The sequence below is a fragment of the Ictalurus punctatus genome, chromosome 4 (assembly GCF_001660625.3).
Source record: "Ictalurus punctatus breed USDA103 chromosome 4, Coco_2.0, whole genome shotgun sequence".
Lineage (NCBI taxonomy): Eukaryota > Metazoa > Chordata > Actinopteri > Siluriformes > Ictaluridae > Ictalurus > Ictalurus punctatus.
The window spans coordinates 4,094,289-4,117,374 of record NC_071284.1 but is presented as its reverse complement, the minus strand read 5'-3'; the positions used below and the strand labels follow the sequence as shown (position 1 = coordinate 4,117,374).

Below are 23,086 nucleotides of genomic sequence, written 5' to 3'. Positions count from 1 at the left end.
ACCAGCTGTTTATTTTTGTGAGAAAGTAGGTTTAGGTGCACTTTTTGAGGGATCTGCAGGTGAAAGATTGTGTACTGTGTACAACCAAATGTGCAGTGTGCATACCGCTATACCTACAAAATGACAGATCAACAGTGATATGAGTCATGTACTGTAAGCGTCACATCGATTCCGATATTTTGAAAGTTGTGTAGTGTCCACTTGGCTTTCGCTTACTTTTTTCTAAAAACAACTGAGAAATAGGTTGAGGTACCCAGTGGTTTGGTCTCATTACATATAAATATCAGATATTTACTAGCTAGCTTATTTATTTGCATCTGCCATTTGTGAGCTTCCATGTACAGTGTCTTTACTTCCCAGTAGTTTTTTTTAAGAAAGTGATTGTGATTTTAATTACTTGAGAAATTAGCATATAGCATGCTCACCTTCCATGCACAAATTCAAGATTTGCACTTGAATAACTGATTACATCTGAACTTGGACATGAATAAACCTTGGCAAACCTTGTCTTCATGGAGCTCGCTTTGTGCACAGGGGCATTGTCATGCTGGAACCAATTTGGGGCGCTTTAGTTCCAGTGAAGGGAAATTGTAAAGATACAGTCATGCAAAGACATTCTATACAATTGTGTGCTTCCAAATTTGAGGCAACAGTTTGGGGAAGGCTTATGTATGGGTGTGATTGTTAGGCGTTCACATATTTTTGTTCATATAATGTATGTAGTAAAAGATTTCAACTCATGCACGTGTGGGCATGTTTGCATACTTGCGTAGCGTATATCCATCCATCCATTCATCATACCGCTTATCCTACACCTTGTCTTGGGGGAGCCTGAAGACTATCCCAGCGAACTCAGGGCACACCCTGGACAGGGGGCCAACCCATCACAGGGCACAATTGCACACACCACAAAAAAGCAGTAGCAGCACTAGTCATTGAAGTAGATGTGTAACAGTAATGACTATACATTATTATGAACAGAATTATGCATACAGGTTTAACACAGTGTCTGTGCAAACATTATGGCAGTTCAAATTGTAAGAACCAGCAGCTTGTGAAAAGCAGTTACGAGTTGAATTCTCTGACAGAAGAAATAAAAGAATTGGCTTGTTTGCGTCATCGGGAGTCTGTATCTTATGCCAGAGGGAAGGAACTGAAATATGAGGTGTGCAGGTGTGGGAGGGGTCAGAGTACATTTTAAAGTGTGTTTGATGTACAGAGATTGCACTGATGGAAGATTATGTCTGATTATTCTTTCCCCCACAATCTGTTGAAGTTTTCTCTTGGTGTGCGAGTCAGTTTTGCTGTACCAGACAGTGATGGAGGATGTCCTGTCAGGATGCTTTAGATGATTTCGAAGTAGAATATATCAAAAGCAGCCTCTTTAATATATACCTCTTAAGTTTTCTCTGTAGTGTCTCTGTTGGGCCTTTTTGATGATGATGATGATGATGATGATGATGATGGTAGTGGTGGTGGTAGTGGTATTTAGATCCCACTTATATTCTTCCCACTTCTATAATCAGTTCCTTGGTTTTGGTAGAAGTGGTCATTGTCCTCGCATCATGTCATGGCTCGGGCCACTTCCCACCTGATGGCAAGACAACACATCCTTGTCTGAAATTTCTAAACACCAAAGTGTTGAAATGTAGAGAGAATATTAGAGAATGCAATACATGCAGGTGGTATGTCTGTGGGAGGCATCTGGCCCATGGGCAATGGTTATGAGAGATTGTGTTGACGTGCACCATTGAAGTGATGACAGGCACCATTGAGACCCAATGTGATGGTAAAAATATCACAAGACATACTGCAGTATATTTCAAGCTCAGACACTGCAAGGCTCTAACTCTTGCATAAATTATTGGCATCCTCTCTATTATGGCAAATAATTTCAGCTTGCTGGAAAGTGTGCAAATCAGTTTCACTTCAAAGTGGGCTGTTAGGAGGGCTGTATTAATCTGCATGAATTCCACAGTGGAACAGTTCTCAAGATAAATAAAAGGGCAAAAACAAACAAAGGACAAGGTGTGTTGTGAAGCTGTTGCATTAATAAAGCGAGGGTTATTTCAGGCAAAAAAAAAAGAGAGTTAATGTTATAAATAGGTTATTTGCATTTTATTTACATGTTTTACACCAAAATATTCAGTCATTCATCTTCAGTAATTGCTCCATCCTGGTCGCGAGGCAGGAATACAGCCTGCATGGGACACTAGGGTATAAGTATTTAACATATCAAGTGTAAAAGTTTTAAAGCCTGATTGTGTTTGCAGAGAAGAAGAGAAGTTTCATGAGTCTAGAAGTTCTAATCATGTGTCCTTAAAAGCAAGGAGGTAACTTTTTTATTACACATTGATCTTATTCAAATAGCACAGTGGTAGAGGTGGACTTGGTTAAAATACATCGGTGCAGAACTTGACAAACAGAGCATTTGATGTGAAAGTTTGATATGTTGCTGTGCAACATATTCTTGTGCCAGAATGTTCATATTCAACGCATAGAAAATGCCGCGGATAAGTTGCATGCGAACAATTTTTTTTTTTTCTGTGAGACTGGATTGTGGAAAACTTAATGTTACAGCTTTACTGTAATGTTGCGGGTGCCTCCCCAGGCAAATCTGTGTCTACATGCATGGCCCGTGCATGTAATTAGCAGTGGAGAAGTGGCTGGAGCGCCGGTTACGAAGGGCAGTCCAATCCCAATATACCTTCAGACAGGGCTCTCCATTATCATTGATGGGCCCAGAGCCCCTTTAAACCCCAGGGCCCATGCAGTTGGGGACTGCTGACCTGTTGCCACCGGAGGGGGGTGCACATCGGTCAACACGGGCTTATGGGCAGCTAAATAGAGGCCTCCTGCCCACCTGGGAGTTTAAAAGGCAAGGGCCCACCCAGATAGCGGGATCTGTTTATGTCAGCCACCCTTCACTGGCGTGAGGGCAAACAAGCTGGTCTTCAAGTCTTTACTGATTCAGGGGCTGTGGGCAATTTCATTGATGGGTGCTTAGTTCGGAGCCTAGGGTTGCCCCTGGAGGTCCTTCCGTGCCCCCTTCCCATTTCTGCTCTGCATGGTCAACCCCTGGCCTGAGAGCCAGTGAGTACCCAAACTGCGCTGCTTACCTCACGTATAGGACGACACTGGGAACGTATTGCCCTCTACGTCACCAACATCGCCGAACTTCGTCTTGTCCTTGGATTTTTCTGGCTACAGCGGCATAACACCCGGATTGATTGAGCAACTAGTTAAATTTCCATATGGGGGCCTCAATGCCCCCAGGGTTTTCCTAGGGGCACACCCAACCACCCCTCCATTAAGATAGAATCAGTAGACCTACCAGGGGTGCCAGAGGACTATTGGGCCTTCAGCAAGTGTTTTCCAAGCACAGAGCCCAGACAAAGAGGCTTTGTCCCTGGGGTTTATCAGACCATCCACCTCACTGACAGGTTCAGGCTTTTTCTTTGTGAAGAAAAAAGATGGGAGCCTGTGGCCATGCTTTGATTACTGTGGCTTCAAAGCGATGAAGCAGAATGACCGACACCCCTGCCCTTGATGAATTTGACCTTTGACCAACTTCAATCGGCCAAGATTTTTACTAAGTTAGACCTACATAGTGAGTACAACCTGGTCTGCATCATGCCAGGGGATGAATGGAAGACTGCCTTTATCATGCCCTCAGGTCATTATGAGTATCTTGTAATGCTCTTTGGCCTGATGAATGCACCTGTGGTCTTCCAGCGCTTCATTACGAGGTCATCTTGATGACATTCTAATCTTTAGCAGTTCACTAAAGAGCATGTTGTTCGTGTCCACTGGATTCTCCAGCTCCTCCTAGAGAATCAATCATACGTAAATCTTGAGAAGTCACAGATTCACGTTACCACCATCTCCTTCTTGGGCTTTATAGAGTCTTGTGGGGAGCTGAGAATGGATCCGGCAAAGACTCAAGCGGGTCAAGGAGTGGCCAAGGTCAATTCAGCGGTTCTTATGCTTCACGCACTTCTTTCATCGTTTCATGAAGAATTTCAGTACCCTGTCTGCCCCTGTCTGCGCCCTTTCTAAAAAGACACTGGGCAAGTTCATAAGGATGGGAGCGGCGCGGAGGACTTTGATGTTTTAAAGGAAAGGCTGACCTCGGCTCCGGTGCTCCAGATTCCCAACCCTGATGACCTGTTCATCGTGGAGGTTGATGCCTCCAACATCGAGGTTGAAGCCGTGATGTCACAATGCTCAGGGACCAAAAAGGAGCTGCACCTCTTGTGCATATAAATCCCCACTGCTCACCCTCATATGCAGCCCAGTGGTTAGTGCACTGGAGTGTTGTTCCCAAGTTCATGCCCCACTCTCACCATCTTTATTAGGGAACTACCTTTTGGCCTGCAACGGTCTCATCAATTCCCCATTCAGTCCAATTAATAAAATAAAAAAATCTTAAATAAATAAATAAATAAATAAACAATTAAATAAATAAATAAATAAATAAATATTCTATACATTTTATATAGTATTTTTTGGTTAAATTGTCAGGTGTGTGTATGCATATACACATGCAAAGTACATACACACACACACACCCACACACACACACACACACACACACACCAGTTATCCAGATCTGTGTATAGACCTAGCATTACTACAGCATTGACTAATGTAAAGCCCTTTATTATTGACAGGACACTTATTCACATGTTACCAATGTTTGATAGCAATTTCTATCTTTCGCACATGATTTTTATGATAAATTCAACTTTCAGTCAACATACCAAGGTATTTTAGTGAGTAATTATATGTGCATAATTGCTGTCAAATAAAAAAAAAAAATTACTTACTGTCACTGGACCCTTTCACTCTCTTTCTGAAACTTCAATGCGCATAATTCTCTTTTAATCAGCGTCAAATCAAATAATGAAAAATAAATAAATAAATAAATAACAGGCTCAGTAGTAGGTGCTTTACTGTTTTATAATCGGTGTCTAGGAGTTGCCTTCTTGTCGCAAGAAAAAGAGCGAAATGAGTTTACTTTTAGAAGCACCATTAAATTAAAAGCCTACATCAAACAGTGTTGGAAATATGGAACGAATATTTCAATCGAATCCATTTTTTGTGCCCTTCTGAAACACCTTTGCTACTGAGATTTCAGATTAAAATGCAGATTTCAGTTTTTAGTGTGTGTGTGTGTGTGTGTGTGTGTGTGTGTGTGTGTGTGTGTGTGTGTGTGTTTTCATTTCTGGGGGCATGTGTGTTACTTTTTATAAGCGACAGTGACTGATGTTTATGCTACTGGCCCATGAATAAACAATTTTTCAGTCCTGCTATAAAAATATAGCCATGAATAAATCTTATATCCTGCTATGTAGTTGTTTTTAACTCTGTTGTGACAGATTAAGTGTTTCGTCCTATTTGAGAAAAGCGGAGAAAGCTTTTTATTTATATTTGTCACAACAGTCAGCGTCATGTTGGCGCATCGAGCGTAAACTACGCCAAATAAGTAAACGCACCTTGAAAGAAGACCTCGTTTTTTTGTTGGGGTTTTTTTCAACTCCGTACCGTCTCTGCGGTGTGACAGAACGCCGGCGGCGTGTCTCCTTTTCTAACTCCGATCTAATCCTTCAATTACACTTTGAGTTATTGTTTTGTTCCTCTTCCTCTTCTTTACATCTCTCTGGCCCATGCAAAATCCAATATCGGTGCTCATCACGGGTGCGGCGTGTTCTCCTCGAAATGGGATTAGTTTTTTGAACCCGTGACAAATGCCTCAGTCGGACCTGCCAGAAATGACGGCTCCCCGTTGCAGCTTATCAAATTCGCCAAATTCATTTTTCTGTCAGGACGGACGAGCTGGCCCCGGCAGTGATTATTGTGTTTGTTTGTGAGGATATGGCTTTCAGCGGGGACAGAAGGAATAACGTGTTGCTCTCCTGCCGTGTGTGTAATACCCACTGCCACATCACCACGTCACCACATCATCTGTGTCGCCACAACCAAGGAGGATTTATACTATGGCTCGACCTTTCAGGTTGAATGCATATGAGTTTTTCATTTAGTTAACTCTTAGGAACTGGGCCATATGAAAAAGAAATATGTCATTTTAAACATCCTCCAAGCCGACGTACAGGACTGATCAATAGTTAAACGAAACGTTTAGTTGCAGTTATTGCTGCACAAGGGGTTCACACCAGATACAGAAAGCAAAGGCTCACATACTTTTACCACTCACAAATATGTGATACTGGATCATTTTCCTCAATAAATAAAAGACCAAGTATAATATTTTTGCTTCATTTAGGTTCTCATTGGTTCTCTTTATCTACAGTTCTTTATCTAAAATCGGATGGTGTTTTAGATCATATTTATGCAGAGATAACGGAAATTCTAAAGGGTTCACAAACTTTTAAGCAGCGCTGTATATCTATAGCTGTTCACATACAGTTGATATGCTTTCATTTCTTCTCCATCTCAATACTACATGTATTTTTGAGATTTATTCTCGTTTGTCTTCTTTCCCTCCATGCACCTCTCTCTCTCTCTGCCCTACTATCTCTGTATTTCTTTTTAGCTCTCCACCACTTCCTTTCTGCTGCTCGCTGCTCGCCACTCTCTCTCTCTCTCTCTCTCTCTCTCTCTCTCTCTCTCTCTCTCACTATCTTTTTTCGTCTCTCCTAATCTCTTCCTACCTTTCTCTTTCCCTTAATCTCTGCCTTTCAGTCTTTCTTTCATTTTGTTTGTCGTCTTTTTGCCTGTCTTTCTATCATTCTTGCTCAGTCTCTCTCTGTCTTTCTCTTTGTCTCTACTCTCTCTACCTGTTTCTGTTTGTCAGTCTCTCTCTATCTGTCTACCTGGCTCGCTCATTTTCTTCCTGTCCGTCTTTCTCTCAGTCCCTCCCTCACACGTTCATTCTCTTCTCAGGCTGTCCCTCGTTTTTTACTTCATCTCTTGCACTGTCCTTCTCTATCTGTCACTCCATCTTACTCTCTATATCTCTTTCTTTCTATCTATCATTCTGTCTCTGTCTATATTGCTTCGTCTATATGTCCATCCCCTTATCTCTCTCTCTCTCTCTCTCTCTCTCTCTCTCTCTCTCTCTTTCCTGCTATTTCTCTTTCTTTGATCTCTTTTCTTCTCTCTCTCTCTCTTTCTCTCTCTCTCTCTCTGTCTATTTGTCTTTCTCACTTTCCCTTACTCCTCTCTGTCTATCACTTCTCTTTCTTTTACTCAATTTCTCTCATTCTGACTGTCTCTGTCTTTATTTCTATATCTCAATCTCTCTTTCTTGCTCTCTCTGTCCAGCTATCATACCCTTTTTGTCTCTTTTTAACTCTCTCTCTCTCTCTCTCTCTCTCTCTCTCTCTCTCTCTCTCTCTCTTTCCATCTTTTTTACTCTTCTCAATGATTCATTTTGTCTTTTTATCTTCCTTCTGTAGGTCTGTCTGTCTTTATATCTGTCTCCCTCTCACTCTGGAACTGTCTTACTCTGCCTCTCTCTGTCTTGCTTTCACGGTCTCTCTGCCCGTTTCTCTTAGATTCTCACTCTGCCTGTATAATTCTCCCTCCCTCTCTCTCACTCTCTTTCTCTCCTAGTCTTTCTCCCTCTATCACTTTCACTCCAAACCTCACTCTATCTTTTTCTCCCTCTTTCTCTCTTCCTCTCTCTCCCATCCCGTCTCACGCTGCCTGGACTCGAGCAGTGTCCCTGTACTGTGGCCCTGTGTGCCAACCTGATGCATTCTTCACGAGATGATAAATAAATAAGTGGACACACGGATACACAGAGCATGAATGCAATTTAAATGCCAGGCCGCCCTGCTACAGGAGAGAGAGAAAAAATGATAGGGACAGGTAGAGGAAGTAGAAGAAGATGAAGGAAACAGACAGAGGGAGAGGAAAAACTCCAGGAGAGAGTGTTTTGAGCCGGAGGGGGATATGTTTGCTAAGCGTCGACCTCATTAAATCCGACAGCCTGGTCTCTGTGCCGGTGGGGGGAGGGGCCGTTGGTTTGGAGCGAACGGAGGAAAGGTCAGGAGGTGGAATGAAATGAAATTAGAAAGGACAAAATAGCGCCGCTCTACTCCAGCTCTGCGCAGAATCGATTCGACTAATTGAAACGGCGTCCCGGGCAGCACAGCAGATGGGTCCCTGCGGGCCAAGGAGTGTGTGACAGGATGTGATATGAAACCTGTCGAAGCTCACACACAGCTGCCACAGAGCCACTGCACAGCTGAGGTTCATGAGCAAAGCTGGCCTGGAGCCTCGCGCTTCACACTAGCACTGTTTTTTTATACGCCGTCAACTTTAAAAATGTTTACACTTGAGCTTTCCAACATAGCGGTGCAGGCCACAACTTAACAGGTTTCATATCACATCCTGTCACACACACACACACACACACACACACACACACACACATCCTGTCAGCAACTTTTACTTTCTTACAAAGTTTGGCATTTTTAATGTCCAAGACTGAAAGTGTCTTAACCTTCCTTATAGCACAGCTCTGTTGGATTCTTGAATCTGATTGGTCAGAAGCTGGTGGTTAATTTTCTATAACAACAGCTCTGACTCTAAGATTTATACTAATGCGCTCGTTCTAATAAGTCTTACTTGTACAACAGATGCTCCACATAATATAGATAATAATAGCCGAATAATGAACACTTGTTTTAAAAATCTGTTGTTATTTAACAAAATAAACAAAGTAATCGTTGATATTGTGAAGCTTTCTGTAGGGAGACCTTTATTTAACGTTTAAGATCTCCAGCGTTAGGTCTTGGGAAGGTCTTCAGGACAGAGATGTGACGATGAAAAGAGTGAGTGTTTATAGCTGCTGAAGTGATAATGGGGACTAACTTGTTTTGTGGACGTTCCACAAGGTTAATTGTAGCTATAAATAGATAAAAAGTATGACTTTTTATTTTAAAATAAATTTGACATTTTAATTGTTGGTGAAGGCGGATACAGAATAAGAGAATAAGCTCTGACCAGGCCACCTTTCAAGTGATTTTACAGATTTTACAGCTTTACTTTATATCGTGTTTATTCATTTATTTATTTATTTATTTATTTATTTATTTATTTATTTATTTAACTTTTTAAGCAAACAAAAGTTACTGTTTTGCAGTGAATCTTCATGTGCTTGACTTTATGTGCTTCTACAAAAGTGTAGAGTCGTTTAAAACAAAAACATTTTCATTACAGAGATCACATTTAGGTCATTTTTGCTAACTAACTAACTAAATGCTGAGGTTAAAATAAGGTAAGGAATATTTTTAAAATACATTTTAAATAAAATGTCTTGTGAGTAGTTAACAGACCGTAATGATTAAAAGCAAAGCCTCATTACCTGCAAATGTGTGTGTGTGGGTGTGTGTGTATATGAGTGTCAGCCTGTCGAGCCTCTCTACAACTCTCAAAAGGACCTTTCTCTGTTCATTGTCCTTTGAATTAATTTGATGCAAACCGGGCAGAGTTGTCATCAATCCTCCAATATATTTTCCACAAATACCACTGCCAGGATTCCATAGCTCCTGTTCCTCTCAGAAGCAGATGTAATTAGGAAGCTGTATCCACTGACATGTTGGAAAGATTTCTGAAGCCAACCGTGGTCTTCACACTTCTCTCCAGTACACGCAGCCAGAGCCTCAAGCCTTCACACACAGCCATCAGTCATACAGCTCATCAGCTCATTGCCAGCACCCATCATTTTTCCTTATGGCAACCCGAGGGCCCAATTAAAGCGCTCGGAACAGGGCCGGGCTGCGGAGCGCTTTCATGTGGACATTTCTCTTAACACTGGTCTAATAAACTCTGCACGAGAGGCCTGAGCTATGTGACATAGCTACCAGCGATAACAATATGAACGATGATGAGTAGCAGTGTCATTATCTGTATTATTTGCTTCTTATTGCTTGCATTGGTTATTTACAGTATTAACCTCGATATTGACGCATATTAATGCCGAATTCTTCCCGGCTACTAAACAGGAAGTTTATTCCTTTGCCATCCCTAAGCTGTATGAAAATGAAAAAAAAAAAAAAAAAGAAAGAAATAAATCAATTGGAAAATCCTGTCAGATGTTGCTGTGGCTGAATTCTGGAAAAGAGCCAAAAATGACAACAACAAATAGGTTTTGACCAAAATGTGTTGTTTTCTATCAATAATATGCAAGGACATGTTCATTTTAGAAAAAAAACAAAAAAAACAAAACAGAAATAAATTAACCAAAATGACATAGAAACATTTTTATTGTACTAGTTTCAAACCTTACCATGATGGGTAAGGAGCCAGAGGTCTAAATTATTGGTAGCTAGGTGTGCATTTCTCACAGTAAAACAAACATCAGCCTAATCACTTCTGTTTGTAATCAGATATCAGCAGGCAAGGCACCTGTGCCATCACATCATCATCAAAACAGAAACGAGTGCAGTTTTAGTAATGTGTATAAATGATCAAATGAAATATATTGTAGACATGTGCAGTGGCGAAATGGTCTAAGAGTAAGATGCTTGGCAAAAACACAAAATTACTAACTAGACGAACAAAAATTTAAAAAAGAGGTGCAAGAGAGTGAGAACTGTGTTTAGTCCTGACTGATGTGATGGTGTGATGTTTGCGATGTTCTCAGGGTGCGTCCTCCAGCCTTGTAGTGAAGTTTGCCGACACGGATAAAGAGCGGACCCTGCGCAGGATGCACCAGATGGCAGGCCAGCTTGGCATCTTCAGCCCCATGACCATCCAGTTCGGGGCCTACGGAGCCTACACACACGCTGTAAGAGCCGATACGTCAATTATACGATGTTTTATTCCGGTCTAAATGACCTATTATAGATATTTTTATTAACTGTGGAATGATACTGGATATTAATTTTCACCATAAACTTTGATGTCCTAGTTTCTTTAATGAAAATGGAAATAAAGATCATTTGAGTAACCAGTCACTCTATCTACATATACAGTGTAGTACATTACAATTACAATTATATTATTATCAAATCAAAAGATAGGTCAGTGGGACAGCCATTCCTAAGTAAAGCAAGAAAAATTTGAGTTAACTAATCACTTCCTAACTTATGTGCACTCATACAAGCGCTCAGTGGATACCGGCAGTTCTAAAAAATAACTTTCTCGGACCCAAACATGATAATACATATTCCGAGGCTGATTGTAATGAATTTACATGTCAGCCTGTGGCACTTTTGGGACTAAAGCCAAGTGAAAATATGTGAGCGCGGCTGTATATAACTTTCTCTTTCCCAATGACTAAACTGTCTCTTAACTCCCAGGAGTGAAATCATTACTGTGTATATTTCCACCCCTGCTCAAGTCTCCGTATGTTTGGAGACGGCAGCGTTAGCACTGAAGCTTTGACCGATAACAGGCTCTGGCTAGCAGATGCTGTCTGTGCCCACGCTGCCGACAGACAGCTCGTTATAGATGCTTAGGGAAGAACAGCCGAGCAGAGCGAAGCCGCAGTTGGGAATTCTGGAATCCTACGTCTGTAGGGGCCCAAGTAGATATTCGTGAGCTTGTTTAGGCCACACAACGGAAACTACGGGAATATGAACAAGATGTTTCCCTGTGGGTTTTTCCTCTGAATATTATACTAAGAAAGCGATATTTCTCAATCAGTTATTTCCAATCTACACGCATGCTGGGACTTCTGTTCAGAAAACAGGGAAGTTTACGGCAAACTATTGGTATATGTATATATTGTAACCAAATGAAGACATACATATATGAAAAATTGACAGGCTGCACAGTGTTGAATTAACACCTAGAGTGTTGAATTAACTATTTCAGAGTTCATTTGTGTCCAATTGGACATGAGTAAACACTGTAGGTGTTAATTCAACACTGTGGATTTTACTGTGTGCTGTGTAACGCAATTGTCAGGAGCTGTCTGAGTGTCTGAGAGAGTGTATTTGTGTCCCTGCCTCAACACTAGCCAATGGTGGCCATTTATGAACAGTTGAAGCACGCATCTTTGAAGCACGAATCATTGAATTCATCTTCAGTAGTCGCTTCAACCTGATCAGGGCCGTAGTGGATCCAGAGTCTATCCAGCAAACACTGGGCATGCCAGTCCATTGCAGTGCAACATGCATACAAACATTCACACACTCATTCATGCCTAGGGATAGTTAAGAGTCATCAAACAATCACTCTCTCAGAGAAGAAATGAGAGAACCTGGAGGAAACCCACATGGACATGAGGAGAACATTCTTAACTAGGGTTGTAGGATTCAAGTTCAGTCTTAAGACATTGTTATGCATTGACTTGGACTGATCTTGTACTTCTAGGTTTTTGTATGTTGACTTTTCTTGGTCTTGGGCATTGGACTCTCTATATATGGTTTTGGGCTTGACTTTGTAAAAATAACGTTTGTGTTGTCTTCTAGTGATAACCCAGTTATATTCCTAAATCAGTTGTCCGATATGAATCTGCAGGATTCTATGTAATTTTCAAGAAATTCTGCAAATTTGGTCTTGCACTCTGTATGTGAAACTGAAGTAATGGATTGACCTTGGAAAGGATTTGGTTTTCAGTTTCATTCATGACTTTCATTTTTGCTTTTATTTGGATTTGCCTTTGCCTTCACTTATTGGGTGGAAATTGCCAATGGGGAGAAATTTTTTTCTTCCTTCAAACTGTTCAAATGTATAGCTGAAACACTGCCCAAAAAAGATGGTCAAACTATGGTAAAAACGGAGAATTCACTGTGGTGAGTATATACATATATACATATATATATATATACATATATATATATATATACATTTCCGAGACTGGGATTGCCTTTTCCAGGTTTTCAGAGTATAACAGAATGAAAATACTTCCTTCTAACTTTTGTCTTCCACGATCCAACAGTTTATCCTAAACTTGAAAAATTAATGACTCTCTTTCTGTTATTTTGCCGTTCTTTGTTCTATTTCGTTTTATAGCAGATGATGCAGCAGCAGGCAGCGCTCATGGCTGCCACACAGGGCTCCTATCTCAACCCCATGGCGGCGATCGCAGCCGCTCAGATGCAGCAAATGGCAGCTTTCAACGTCAATGGCCTGGTGGCTGCCCCAATGACGCCCTCTTCAGGTGGGAGGAATTTTAGAGCACTTTATTACACAAGTTTACGGCTTATTTAAAGGCCCCACATCATGAACGGTACTATTGTACTCATGATTACAGCAGTACAGAGCAATGCAGTGTGGGTTATGCCATGACTGGGAATGTACACTAGTGCTACGGGCCTCATAAACACTGTGCATTACAGAGAGTTACGAGAGAAACACTGACAGAACAGAGAGGCAAGGAGTCGAGAGGAGGTGGGAAAGTCGAAGTAAAGGGTTAGAGAGCTGCTTTCTGTTGTTAAATAGGGTTAAGTTTTTCCCCTGTTTTTGTTTGTCCCACCTGGGAATGTGGCCAATCTGATGCCTTTGGATGATGAGTCCTTGACAAATTGATAAGGGCGAAAGATTTGTGAAAGATAATCCTGGACCTGAGCTTGACCCCTCTCTCCAACGCAGGGAGACACTCTGATGCCTCAACAATGATAAGTAAGCTGACATCCAGGGCCAGGAGGAAAAAAAAAGAATTAAATAAAGTGTCCTTCAAACCCCCCCCTCCATTCACTTTCCCTGTTTTTTTCTGTCTGCTTTCGTGCATTTGTAATCCCTAAAGCCTACACTACTAAGGTTATACCTATCAAATTTAATCCTACATGGCTTAAATGCCCTTCACTGCCACAAGGAAAGAAAAAAAAACAAGAGCAAAGAAGCTAAAAAAACATCAAGTCAAAACCAACAAACCTGAGATTAGATGGGACCGTTGGCTGAGGAAAATGCCTAAGTCCCTGTGTCTAATCAAATGACACTCAGGATTAGTGAATCATCCTGCCTGAATGCTGCTCTGATATATACTTCAATTTATAGCATCCTGACCTGTTCATGTCTATAGTCTTAAGACCTTTGTGGTGCAACTAAACATCTAAATTGAAAGATACTACAAAAACACTCAAATACAGTAGCCTCGAAACATACAGTATACACAGTAGCCTAGACCAAATGGGATTTACACAAACCAAAACATAAAAGTACCAAAAGTAAAATGGTTGTGTCCATGACTGATATGCCATTTGTGTTCCACTGATATTACAGGACATTTCCAGTGACGCATGTAACGTAAACGTTTAGGAATTTTCAATCATAGAAAAATTATCCTTCACAACAACCTATGTGTAGAGCTGCTAAAGTGGTGTTTATGCACAGACTTTGAAGTAAATTAGATTTAAATGTTTAAAACATCCACAAAACTGAGTAAGCAACTTACGATCCAGTGGGCTTTACAAACAAGTAAGCCAAAGCTAACGAAGATAGCGGTGCACTTAGTGTCATGTAAACTGGACTGTTATCACACATTTTTGCTTTTTCTAGTGTACAGTAATGGTTTTATTGATAAATATATCGATACAAACCTAGTTTTTCCAAATAAATTTAACAGTCTGTCCGTGTGAAAAGCGCTAACTCCACCTGAGGCGAATTCAAACAGTCCGCTCTGAGTTGATTTGACCCGAGGAGCTGGGCTGAGGCGTCGGGGTGGGGGAGGGGTGCATTGATTCAACTGTCAGTGAAAATGACCCACCACTAACCCAGCGGTTGGGTTACAAAAAACTACCCAAAAACTACCCAAGACTGAGAATATAACCCAATTAAATGACCCAAAAGTCTCAACCCAGCGTCTGGATATAAAAAATAACCCAGCATTTTTTAGAGTGCATGTTCAACATGAAGTTGTGTCATGCAGATTTCCTGAAGATTATGAGAAGTAAAAAAGTTATCTCAACGTTTTTCATTATTTTCAATAATATTGTAGTATTTATTATTAATTATTACATATTTATACTATCTTTAGAATGTCCTTATGCCATTAGCACACTTGGTAGTTAAGTAAATGTTAAGTATTTTTTTTTGCTAATTTTATGCTAAAAGTCTCAACCCTGTTATTTATTTAAGAGTAACATGAGATGAGTTAACACAAATTTGAATGGTTAAATCCAACACATATATACATAAAGACATTTTATAAGGGGGGGATATGAGATCAAATGTGCCACTTCAGTTGTTAAAGACGTGCTAGTAGGTGATGGCTAATACTTGTGTTTCCAAAACAGTACTGGTAATATTCACTGAATTATGAACCTTTCAATTATTTTACTCATTCTAAAGTAATACTGTCCTCTAAATGTTAACCAGAGGTTATATTTTTTCCCAAGCGAGGTGTGGTGTGTGCGTAACACAGATACAAGGTCATGGCAGCTTTGCCTCCTAGCAAACATCTATATATAAAGGACATTTCCAATCATGTGGGATTTTTAAACAGTAATTAATCATCCACTAACAATGACCAACAGCAGGTTTTAGCAACACGTTGGAAACTGAATCAGTCAACACGTTGCTGCATCTCTGTTTCCTCCCTGATGAGTCAGTCAGGTGTTTGCAAACTGCTGCGTTGTTCATGAACTGTTCAAAAGCAGAAGGTGCTGTCTGTTTGGTGCGAGCAGATCATTTCTAGGCTTGGCAGCTCTGCTGCGAGCGCTTTCTACAATCGCATGAATTTACACCATGCAAGGTGTTTTATTTTATGTACAGCATTTTGAGGCATTAAGTCAAATCGCATTAATATGTTGTTATTCCTAAGGAACATGCATTCATAAGGCTACACAGCAAACAGTAAAAGCTATCAAAACTCAGTACAATTTAGGGCCAGAGAAATGTACACAACTCTGTTATCATGATGTCTTTTTACGGCATAGTCAAGGGTTTTATTTATTTATTTATTTATTTTAAAAAAGGCTGAACAATGAAATTAAACCTATTTGACTTATTTACATATACAAAATTCTGCAATTATAGTGTCACGACAGTAAGATGACTATTTTATAAAAATCTAATAAAAAAACTTATAAGAAAATATAAACAAATATTATAACAGTTTAATAATCGCCATTGTCAGAACCCTCACAAAATAATAGCGTTATAAAATAGTATCGTAACTACAGAACCCCTGAGTGACAAATGTATCGAGTGCTACATCATTATTATGACATGTCAACTCATTTATTTTAAGATATTATATCATTATTTTTGACTCATTATCTCATTGGGTCAAAATATTAAGTAGTTATCTTTCACATAATATCTCATTATTTGGACTTAACTTCTTTTTAAGACATGTTGCTGTATCGGTGTATTATGTTGTCATTTCAAGATATTATGTCATTATGTCGGTTTGAATCCCACCCCCACACTGGGTGAGCATGCATGGTCTCTCCATGCCTTGGGGGTTTCCTCCGGGTACTCCGGTTTCCTCGCCCAGTCCAAAGACGTGTGTTGTAAGCTGATTGGCATTTCCAAATTGTTCGTAGATGTGAATGCGCCTGGTTGCGGCCTGCGACAATTATTTCAATGTAATATCTCATTTTCTCAAAAATTTTCAAACCCCACAATCTATTTCTGGGACTAATTTATTGAGTATAATGTTAGAATAATAACAATAATTTTGATTCTACTGTTTCTCAGCTGATGCCTGTTAACCATGCCTGTAAAGAGCCTTTATAAATATTTATGCAGCGTTATGTCTGTTGTCACAGAGGGGTTGTAACTATATCTACAGATATTTCTCACTTCTGTTGAATTATGTCAGCCAACAGCATATACAAGATGGTTCTGGCAGGTGTGTTACTCTAGCATGGAAAATTCCTGTGTGTGTTTTAGGCACCAGCACACCTCCAGGCATTAGTGCCACAGCAGTGCCCAGCATCGCTGCTCCTATCGGGGTGAATGGCTTCAGCGCACTGCCTCCTCAAAGCAACGGCCAGCCAGCCTCTGAACCCATCTATACCAATGGAATTCACCCCTATCCAGGTAACACACGATTATAAGGTTTAACCCTAAAGATGCGAGCCTGTTTTACCTAGAAAAATTCTGATCCCTAGGTAACTAGATAACTATCCAACTATCCAGTCTGGCTAGGTTTCTTTATCAATGTCTCTATTTGGCTGTATAAACTTTTCTCTATTTCTCTGTCTATCTCTGTACAGCACAGAGTCCAACAGTGACCGACCCTCTCCAGCAAGCATACGCTGGCGTGCAACACTATGCAGGTGCTTTCATTTTTTTTCTTTTCCTCTTCTTTTCTGTCCTCCTCTAAAGTCTCCAGCAGTAGAAATTGCTTTGAAAAACTGTATCGGAATTGACTCTTACAGTAATAAGACCCGCTTGATCAGGATGCCACGCTCAGCTTCGGAAACTTAATGTATCTAGCCGAGCAAAGCTTTTATAACTAAAGCTATTTTTGAGTGTGTCAGATTAGGGGAGGAAACTGTTTACGCTCACTGCCAATGTGTGAATCCTGCCTGACTTAGGAAATGACTTGCCGGTTACCCTGTTCCAGAGTAAATCAAAGGGATTTTGCTGTTATCAAAGCTGGATCTACAGGATGGCTGCTACGGTGGTTGCAATCCTGCATCCATAGACTTTAAATTTCCGAACAGCACACCTCGAATGCAAAAAAAAAAAAAAAAAAACTTTCGAAAACTGTGACATAATGAAGATTACACAGCAGAATAAAGAAACTGCTTTGGAAATGGCACGCTATCTGTAAACGTTATTAGTGTTTTGTTTGACACAGTTGGTGGTGAGTCAGATGGCCTTTTCCTGTGAAAGTAGATCATTCTTGGCCATGTTTACACAAGTCATAGCAGACACTAGTGAAAGTCTGTTTTACGATACTAAGCACGATGGGCTATATTGATATGATAACTACAACTACGACTATTCATGCAGCAAAATATTAGCCATATAAGTCAATTTAATTTGTTTTTTATTCCAAGGCTTTCTATCTTCTCCTGCATATATTTATAATATATATATATATATATATTAGACGTTTTTTTGTTTTGTTTTGTTTTGTTTTTCTTGTTAAATTTTCATTATTTTTTTTTATGTTACAGTGTATTACATTTTACAGCAAAATAAAACAAAGATATTTCCTCGTTTTTCATCCTCATTTTTCAACCGTGTGTGAACTACATGCAATGAATAATCTGAATGTGGAGCACAGAAAAGGGGACTGCGTAACCCGCCTCTGAATATGTATAACTTTCCTCATGTAAACATTGCTGGACGTAATTCTCCGACTCTGAATGTGACAAAGCTGGACAATTGTTGAAAGTATAAATACATTATTCGCATGCGGATCCACAGAGCCCTCCCACTGATTGTGACAAATCAAGATGGCACAACATATTACATGTAGCATGTTGTGTCATGCAGGCCCTTATAGTTGAAAATGTTATGAAAATCAAAAAAGGAAGCAATTAATGTATACTATATTGAATTCTGTAATGTCCAAATGATAAATATGCCATCCAGTCAACCCATTCAAAACATACTAGAGCTACCACTGCTCTTATAACAACATAGACATACAACTTGTGTGTAGCATGCTAACAGTGCTTTCTTAGATACTATTTGTATGCACCAAAACTGAGTAGATCTTCATACAGTATGCTGTCTTTGTGTCATTAAAGAAATATACCTTGTACTCAAACAAACAAGTATTTAAAATGCCTGCTTGTCTAGTTACCCCGATTTACTGTCCATATTCAACTTTCTGAACAATACACATGCTTTATTAATGTCAGAATATGAAGTGGCATGAGAAAAAAAAAATGCAGACTGCACTCAGAATGGCAGAAATGGATTAATAACCCACTTACTCACTGACAGAGTGGCCCTTATGTGATTTCAGATGTGGCTGAGATACATCAAATTCAGCTATTGGAAGTAATCATAACTCGGATTATCATGCTTTTTTTCTTCCTCATACTTTACAATCTTATATTGACTTGATTTAAAGGCCAGAAAGTCTGCGGAGTAAAACCGCAGCTGTTTAGCATGCAGAATCAGGTCCACAATGGCAGAGTAAATGAAAGCTTATTTACTAGATAAGAACTTAATGCAAGGCCTGTGTCTCTTTTGCAGTACCTATGGGAGGACGGGTTCTATAAAAGACCCTTTTAACCGGTTTATTTCTCGCAGTGAGCAGTGAACCATGAACCATGGCAAAAATAATGCTGACTGCCCATGAGCTATAAGACAATTTATTTATTCAGCATCTGGAAAGTGAGAACAGTGCAGTAATGATTTAAGTTATTGTGTCAAATCCGGACATATTGATGCAAATTCCCTCTGCTCTCTCTCTCTCTCTGTCTTTCTTTCTCTCTCTCTTTTCTCATCTGCTTATGTCTCCTCGCAACAGCAGCCTATCCTGCCGCCTATGCGCCAATCAGCCAAGCGTTTCCCCAGCAACCGGCCATCATCCCCCAGCAACAGCGTGAAGGTAAGAGTGGCCCCACCCGTTCCTGATAAAAAGGTGATAATTGCCCTGTTCTGCCTGTACGTTCTCGAGTCAGAATTAGCAGGGGAAGAAAAGTGACAGCGGAACAACAACAACAAAAAAAAAAATCCCCAAAAAACAAAAAACAGAGTTATATTGTGAGTGATAAAAAGAACACACGGGTAACTTTCATCGCATAAAATCCCTGGAGATATGAACAGAGGTTCTAGGAATTTATTTTCAAAATAGCAACTTGTTGCATTTGGAGTTATGGGGGAAAGACATCAGTTATATGCATTCATGCATGAGCTATATTAAGGTTCAGTTATCGATAGATAGACCAATTTCACACGTCCGGGTTTGTTGCTTGCGGGAATGACCGCCACGTGTAATCTGTAGTCCAGAAACAAGTCTTTCTGTAGTGCGTCTCAGTGCAGTAATTCAAAACAAAAACAACTCATATGTAAGCTTTCAGAATTTTCCGTCAAATGGAAAAATCAAAGGAAGAACGGATCTGTGTAATAAGGAGAGAAGAAGGGTCGATGTTCGTGACTCGCAGAAGCCGCACGTTTGTGTGTAGTCAGCATTCAAGGAAGTTCTCTCTCAAGGTTGGTGCTGCTCCAAGTCATTTTCAATGGAACAATTTTATGTACCACCTCAAAAGCAGTCTGAGAGCGTTTCAGAGATCTAGTACTCGACTAGGAATAAATATGCGTGCTCCGAAGACTACAGACTTAAAGGATGTCTCAACTAGTTTGGAAGCTAGCATCAAGTGATATGCAATACTCAGAACTAACATGGTTAATAGTTTTTTCTTACAAACTATGCAAGACAATTAACAGCTAGCTGCTAGCATGTTACCACTATGTCGCTCTTATTCAACCCACCCAGTTCAAGTCATAAGGAACTGTACTAACAAGCATATGTGTAGAATTAGGTTTGTAAAATAAAGGAGAAATACAAAACAATGTTAAAGTCACTATCAAATCAAAATTGACCCAATTTACTTTCTTGATACATGTTCTTGGTCATATTGTGAACCTACTGTTGCTAGCGGCTGCAAGTAATGCTATCAGCTAGTTGTCAACTTACCTTGATACCCGTGAATAAACTCTTCAATAAAGAATTTATAGCCCTTCCTCAGCCTTGATTCTATAGCGGAAGAGTTCTATACAACAATTCGCCTAACATCCTCAAATCTAACTGTACTGTAATTTTCGACTGTACGACAACTTGTTCAAATCCATTTCAAATCCACTGTGGTGGTGTACAGAGGCAAAATTACAAAAGTTGTGTCGCTGTCCAAATACTTATGGACGTGGCTCTGTGTGTGTGTGTGTGTGTGTGTGTGTGTGTGTGTGTGTGTGTAATATTTACTCTTGACAACATTAGCTAACCTGACATACTTTCTTAGAGGAATTCTAAGTCTTATAAACAGTCATGATGTTTATTTATGTGTTCAATGCTAATGCTAGACAGCTAACTAAGAGTTTCTGAGAAGTATATTTAAGCCATGTTCACAGATGTTAATCATCTTCATTTTTAACGTCAGACAGATAGCTACCATTAGCTAACCTGGCAGCATTTCTGAGAGAAAATCATGCTCATATTTGTTTTTGTTTTTTTTGTTTTTTTGTTGTTGTTGTTTTTATTCATAATTACTGATAACACTAGCTAGATGGCTAACATAAGCTAACTTGACAGGATTTCTGAGAGGAGTTCTAAGTTTCACAAACGTAGATTCAAGGTACTGTGTTTATCCCTTACTGTTAATGTTAGCTAGATCAGATACATGAGCTAATCTGTCTTATTTACAGATGTTTAACATATGCACTTCTAATGTTAGATAACTAGCCAAATCTTAACTTTTAACGTTAGACAGCTTGGACATGAGAAAGTCATAGTCATGAATGTTTTTTTTTTTTTTTTTTTAATGCTTACCGTTAGCTTTGCTAGATGGCTAACATAAACTAACCTGACAAGATTTCTGAGGTGATTTATCTTAAGTCTTCATTTTAATATTAGACATCTAGTTCGCTAACCTGACAGAAAGAAGAGAAAGCCATGTTCATGAATTTTTATTCAATATTGAAAACGTTAACAGAAAGTCTAACGTAAACTGTCTCGACAGGATTTCTCAGAAATGTGCAAATGTGTGATGTGCAATTACGAACGTTCACTTATCAATCAATATGTCGTTGAGTACATACACAGGCTTTAATGGGATTATAAAGATGAACATTTTCCATCACAGACTTAATCTGGAGTCTTATTTCTCAAAAAGATTTATATTTAAATGTTCCTTTGTGTTTGTCTTGTCTAGTAGACTAAGTCTGATTTTGCATCTTCTTTTTGTATGTATGGTTCTACAGGGCCTGAAGGCTGTAACCTGTTTATCTACCACCTGCCGCAGGAGTTTGGGGATGCCGAGCTCATGCAGATGTTTCTGCCCTTTGGCAACGTCATCTCTGCCAAAGTCTTCGTGGACCGGGCCACCAATCAGAGCAAGTGTTTCGGTGAGTACCCACAACGCTCATCAAAAAAATAAAAAATAAAAAATGACAACCAGCCGTGAGGAGATAAAAGCGTTGTCATTTGGCACGATCCTTTTCGAAATCGTCTCATGCCTCACTTCCCTTGCCGTGATTAGGTTTTTTTTTCCTCCTCTCTTTATTTCCCATGTCTCTGCTAATCAATTTGCAATTAACGTTGGAAAAGTGGCGTCACATTTGAGTGAGCAGTTCCCCTGGATGCTGCTCATCAGTGAAGGTTTATGGGATATTAAAGCACAGAAGAAGCAAGTGCTGCAAGACATTTTCCTCTGATACTCACTGACTGCTGACTTTCCTTATAGATATGCAGCCTTGAGTCTACTTGCCTTTCATTTCTATAAGTACTAGACTTGGTATTCAGACCATAATATGTTTCCCTGTGCTTTTTTACATTTCATAGCTCATTTATACACCGTCTTAATGGTTAGCACGTTCGCCTCACACCTCCAGGGTCGGGGGTTCGATTCCCACCGTGGCCCTGTGTGTGCGGAGTTTGCATGTTCTCCCCGTGCTGCGGGGGTTTCCTCCGGGTACTCCGGTTTCCTCCCCCAGTCCAAAGACATGCATGGTAGGCTGATTGGCATGTCTAAAGTGTCCGTAGTGTATGAATGGGTGTGTGAGTGTGTATGTGATTGTGCCCTGCGATGGATTGGCACCCTGTCCAGGGTGTACCCTGCCTTGTGCCCCATGCTCCCTGGGATAGGCTGTGACCCTGAAAAGGATTAAGCGGTATAGAAGATGGACGGATGGACTTATACACCGTATTCCTTGGTGCATACACAGGTGTGGGAAGAGAAGCCTGCTAAATAAATCCTGTAATTTTTTCTTTTTCTTTTTTAGTCAAGACTCATCAGCGCATTACTTCTTAAAAACGAGGTTTATTATAATTTCTTATACAGTATATGTTCCAACATATTGTTTTGGTCCTAGTTTCGACGTGTTTTCCGGAGCTACTTACAAATTAGATTGAGATGCTATGAAATTAAATTTCTCTGTGTCCTGCAGCTTCTTTTGTGCTCTGATTGAAACACACTAAACCAGTTTATTGAAGGATATGAGGCCAATCCACTTGTGAGAGATTAATACAAATATTTAGCTCTTCATTTAGCTTTGAATTGCTCTTACTCATATAAATGAATATACATGA

General features: G+C 39.9%; 1 protein-coding gene across 1 annotated transcript in view; it reads left to right on the top strand.

The window, feature by feature from the left end:
- The window catches only part of celf6 (CUGBP Elav-like family member 6), a 172,709-nt gene that overhangs the window by 140,004 nt on the left and 9,619 nt on the right, over window positions 1-23,086 (top strand). Inside the window, exons 6-11 of the mRNA XM_047152620.2 lie at window positions 10,619-10,762; window positions 12,937-13,084; window positions 16,762-16,911; window positions 17,088-17,150; window positions 19,310-19,390; window positions 21,760-21,903. Coding sequence (XP_047008576.1) covers window positions 10,619-10,762; window positions 12,937-13,084; window positions 16,762-16,911; window positions 17,088-17,150; window positions 19,310-19,390; window positions 21,760-21,903 — 730 coding nt within the window. The remainder of the gene's footprint in view (window positions 1-10,618; window positions 10,763-12,936; window positions 13,085-16,761; window positions 16,912-17,087; window positions 17,151-19,309; window positions 19,391-21,759; window positions 21,904-23,086) is intronic.